The 4446-nt window shown below is 48.7% G+C and overlaps 2 protein-coding genes across 2 annotated transcripts in view; one reads left to right on the top strand and one right to left on the bottom strand.

Moving 5' to 3' along the window:
• The window catches only part of dennd1a (DENN/MADD domain containing 1A), a 19495-nt gene that overhangs the window by 10766 nt on the left and 4283 nt on the right, over window positions 1–4446 (top strand). The window contains exon 15 of the mRNA XM_034896964.1: window positions 1925–2093. Within this exon, the coding sequence (XP_034752855.1) occupies window positions 1925–2093 (169 nt within the window). The remainder of the gene's footprint in view (window positions 1–1924; window positions 2094–4446) is intronic.
• Window positions 317–3214, bottom strand: LOC117959365 (DENN domain-containing protein 1A-like). Its single transcript, XM_034896457.1, has 5 exons — window positions 3045–3214; window positions 1975–2046; window positions 1836–1892; window positions 1578–1712; window positions 317–1176 (listed from the first exon to the last, which is right to left on the bottom strand). The coding sequence occupies exons 2-5, from the start codon at window positions 1993–1995 to the stop codon at window positions 1108–1110; spliced, it is 282 nt and encodes a 93-aa protein (XP_034752348.1). The 5' UTR covers window positions 1996–2046; window positions 3045–3214; the 3' UTR covers window positions 317–1107.

Raw genomic sequence — 4446 nt, 5'->3', positions numbered from 1 at the left:
GAAGGGGGAAATCTTCATGTCAGAGAAGGGGGAATAAGAGGGAAAAACGCCCGAGCAGGGGGAATGAGAGGGCAAACACCAGAGCAGGGGGAATGAAAGAGGGAAATCGTCATGTCAGAGCAGGGGGAATGAGAGGGGGAAACGCCAGAGCAGGGGGAATGAGAGGGGGAGGAACGTAGTAGTGGAGATGTAGTTTTTTAGCCTGACCCACTGTACTAATACAGATTAATACTAATACTAATACTGATTATTAGCAGCCTCCATTACCTTCCACCTGTACTGAAGAATGGTGCCTACTTTACATACAAGAATATTAGAATGTCTGAAGTTATGCAATATCTTAAACCAGAGCAGATATATTCTCTCTGCAGGGTCTCTTTTGAGGTTTTATGCCATTTGGCAACCTTTCTTGTAACCCCAATTACATTGGATACTGCTGTGTACTTATTGATTTCTCATTATTTGCTTTATTCTGCATCTCAATCTCCTAAACATAAACATATGAAGTTTCATTTAGCAGTGTTGGTCTGGTGGTTGGGTAGATGTTCAGGATATCTTTGATTGGATGGATTTTTTCTATATCTTGCATACTCTGATAATCTTTAATAAAATGACCTGAGCTATAAAAAATTACAATGTGTGTGGAACTGTCTGTGAGCAGCACTCTTCTTACTAAATGGATGGAAGTAATTATTATACACTTAGAATGAGAGAAAACATTTATGAATCAGAAAGAATACCATGGTAACCTGTCATCGGTCACATGACTGCAGAGCGACTGCAGCTGAACCTCCAGCTTATTGGCTGTTTCTCTCATCAAAAGTTATTATCTACTGAGAGAGGGTTTTTTCTTGCTGGTATGGGTTAAAACATTTTTTATTTTGAGTGTGTCTAATAGGAATGTATAATACACACTGTTCATCATATCTTCATAGGTTGTATTGTCTGTGTTCTATTTGATAAAAGCAGACTTTCTGCAGATTACACCCGGTCCTCCTAGTTCTCTGGTTAACACCGTCTATTATGGGCTGGAACGGCCTGACAGTGGATGCATTGGCCAAACGGGCCTCTAGACAGCGAGTGTGTGGCCGGCGGGCTGAGGGAGGCTTACTGGTCCGCGGTGCTCTCCAGACTCACGTTGCTGCTCGGTCTCTTCAGCAGCGTAGGGGGTCGAGCCTGGCGCAGGAAACAGGATGTCAACACAGGAACATTCATTTAGCATAGCTACCTCGCCGTCAGACAGCCCCACAGGAAAACTCACACTGGAACACTGATGGCAGGCTTTTCATGGCAGTACTAAGACAAACTGTTAACCCTATAATCGACAGTGTCAAGGTGTTCAGATAGAAGGAGCGGGGCAGAGAATTCTGTTCTGTTCTGTTCCTGACAAATCGAAGAGTGACTTCAGTGTGACTTACACATCCTGTTGAAATTACATCATTAATAAATGATAGAAAACTCTTATTAATAATGTTATTATTAGAACTGACTCTGAATGCTCCAGTGTAAACACTACTGTGAGAGCTAACTCTTTGACTGCAAGGCAACTTTACACCCCCCCCCCCCCATCTGTCCACCTGTCCAAAATGCACAGTGATTGGCCGGTGGTCGTCCAGGGCTTGCAGAGGCCCCTCTTTCCTGAGCGCACTACTGGCTGTGTCGTCATAGGCAACCGCTGAGCTCACTGTGGAGAAGCCGTTTTCTGCCTGCTCCTGCACGGGGGGGGGGGGGTAGGCAGTATTAGTGCTACTGGAACTTTAGATTCAAACTGTCCCATTTAAACAGCAGGGGAACATAGTTACCATAGCAACAACAACAGTCCTGGAGCTACGTACCTTCTGCTTTAGCCGGCTCTTGACTTCCTTGATGCGCATCTTTGCGTGGTCCTTGGCCTGTCAAACAAACACATGGTTGTCATGTCCAGCTGACGCGTCATGCTCTGATCTACAGCAGGACAGACAGAGACGTGCTTACAAACTTGTACACGGTCTTCATGGCTGGGTTCGCCTTGGTCTTCACCGTGTTGAAGATAGCCCCGCCTCCTTTCTGTCAGAGAACATGGACACATTATCAGAAGGAGACGGAGGACATGAGTAGAAGCTCTGGGGACTGACACTGCTTTGTCCATTACAGAAGAAAACCAAAGTTTGATTTGAATGAACTACATATGTGTTTTATGATTCTTTGAGGCAGAAGCTAAGAGATGTTGGATTTCTAACATTCCTCTAAAAAGAAGTGTAATAAGCTACTGAGTGGGTGAAATGTCCACAGGTGTGCCAGGCTGTGTGCCAGTCCTGTTTGTCTTAGGGCTCAATTCATTCAAATCGCGTTAGTCAGTAGCTGACTGGACCCAAGCAGAGGTATACGTTCACAGACAGGCAGACAGACAGACAGACAGACAGACAGACAGACAGACAGACAGACAGACAGACAGACAGACAGGCAGACAGGCAGACAGGCAGGGAGGCAGACAGACAGACAGACAGACAGGCAGATAGGCAGACAGGCAGGCAGACAGACGGACAGGCAGACAGGCAGGCAGGCAGGCAGGCAGGCAGACAGGCAGACAGACAGACAGACAGGCAGGCAGACAGACAGACAGACAGACAGGCAGGCAGGCAGGCAGGCAGGCAGGCAGGCAGGCAGGGAGGCAGACAGACAGACAGACAGACAGACAGAGACAGACAGACAGACAGGCAGACAGGCAGACAGACAGACAGGCAGGCAGGCAGACAGACGGACAGGCAGGCAGGCAGGCAGACAGACAGACAGGCAGGCAGGCAGGCAGGCAGATTGGCAGGCAGAAAGACAGACAGGCAGGGAGGCAGACAGACAGACAGACAGACAGACAGGCAGGCAGATAGGCAGACAGGCAGGCAGACAGACGGACAGGCAGACAGGCAGGCAGGCAGGCAGGCAGGCAGGCAGGCAGGCAGGCAGGCAGACAGGAAGGCAGACAGACAGGCAGACAGACGGACAGGCAGGCAGGCGAAAGCAAAGCATCCCTTGTCCAGATGTTGAAGCTGCTGTTTCTGTGGGCTCACCTTCACAGTGAACAGCCACTGGTGGTAGGTCCTGTCACTGCCTGGGTGGGGGGGGGGACAACAGTGACAGGTCAATAACAAGTAGAGGGACAGGTAACAATCTGAAATCAAGTTTCTGAAAAAACGTCATTCAGCATTAAACTTCCTGTCTGCAGCACAGCTGGACCCACATCTGCAGTTGGGTTAGTCACCTGGGCTCAGATATGAATCATTGCTTGGCTCAGATATGAATCACTGCATGGCTCAGATATGAATCACTGCATGGCTCAGATATGAATCACTGCATGGCTCAGATATGAATCACTGCATGGCTCAGATATCAATCACTGCATGGCTCAGATATCAATCACTGCATGGCTCAGATATCAATCACTGCATGGCTCAGATATCAATCACTGCATGGCTCAGATATCAATCACTGCATGGCTCAGATATCAATCACTGCATGGCTCAGATATCAATCACTGCATGGCTCAGATATCAATCACTGCATGGCTCAGATATCAATCACTGCATGGCTCAGATATCAATCACTGCATGGATTCCTGCATGGAAACCAAGTATGATCAGATTAAGCACCTATGCATTCTCCAAATGCCCCTCCCCACTCTTATGGAGTGGTTTTTGTACCGGAAATAATACAAATCGTTGCTATGATACAACAAAACAGCGTTGCCCAGATCAGCGGCGGCCCATCGGCAACAAAGAGCCTGCAGTCCATCTGCCCTGGATCCAGATGTAGAGTCAGCTGGTAGAGCACTGGGTCCAGATCTAGAGCCAGCTGGTAGATTACTGGATCCAGATCTAGAGTCAGCTGGTACCGTGCACTGGGTCCAGATCTGGAGTGAGCTGGTAGAGCACTGGGTCCAGATCTAGAGTCAGTTGGTAGAGCACTGGGTCCAGATCTAAAGTCAGCTGGGTCCAGATCTAGGGTCAGCTAGTAGAGCACTGGGTCCAGATCTAGAGTTAGCTGGTTGAGCACAGACTCCAGATCTAGAGTCAACTGGTAGGGCACTGGGTCCAGATCTAGAGTTAGCTGGTAGAGCATAGACTCCAGATCTAGAGTCAGCTGGTAGAACACTGGGTTCAGATCCACAGTTAGCTGGTAGGGCACTGGGTCCAGATCTAGAGTCAGCTGGTAGGGCACTGGGTCCAGATCTAGAGTAAGCTGGTAGAGCAGACTCCAGATCTAGAGTCAGCTGGTAGAGCACTGGATCCAGATCTAGAGTCAGCTGGTAGAGCACTGGGTTCAGATCTACAGTTAGCTGGTATAGGCGCCTGTTGGTGGAATGTTGACATACAGTAGGTCAACCTGAAGAAAAAGCCTGTTGTGCGTTGGCAGAGCGCCACCTACTGTACCGGAGGTAGAATTACTCCGTCAGTCTTTCCATTGCCCCCCCCC

This window comes from Etheostoma cragini, chromosome 16 (assembly GCF_013103735.1).
Source record: "Etheostoma cragini isolate CJK2018 chromosome 16, CSU_Ecrag_1.0, whole genome shotgun sequence".
NCBI classification, from domain to species: Eukaryota; Metazoa; Chordata; class Actinopteri; order Perciformes; family Percidae; genus Etheostoma; species Etheostoma cragini.
This window is presented reverse-complemented; position numbering and strand designations above follow the sequence as displayed.

Coding starts and splice junctions, on each gene's coding strand:
- LOC117959365 (XM_034896457.1), bottom strand. CDS start 1,995: ATGAAGACCGTGTACAAGTTT. Junction 1,893..1,974: donor TGAAGACCGTGTACAAGTTT/GTAAGCACGTCT, acceptor TTTGTTTGACAG/GCCAAGGACCACGCAAAGAT. Junction 1,713..1,835: donor AGAGCCGGCTAAAGCAGAAG/GTACGTAGCTCC, acceptor CCCCCCGTGCAG/GAGCAGGCAGAAAACGGCTT.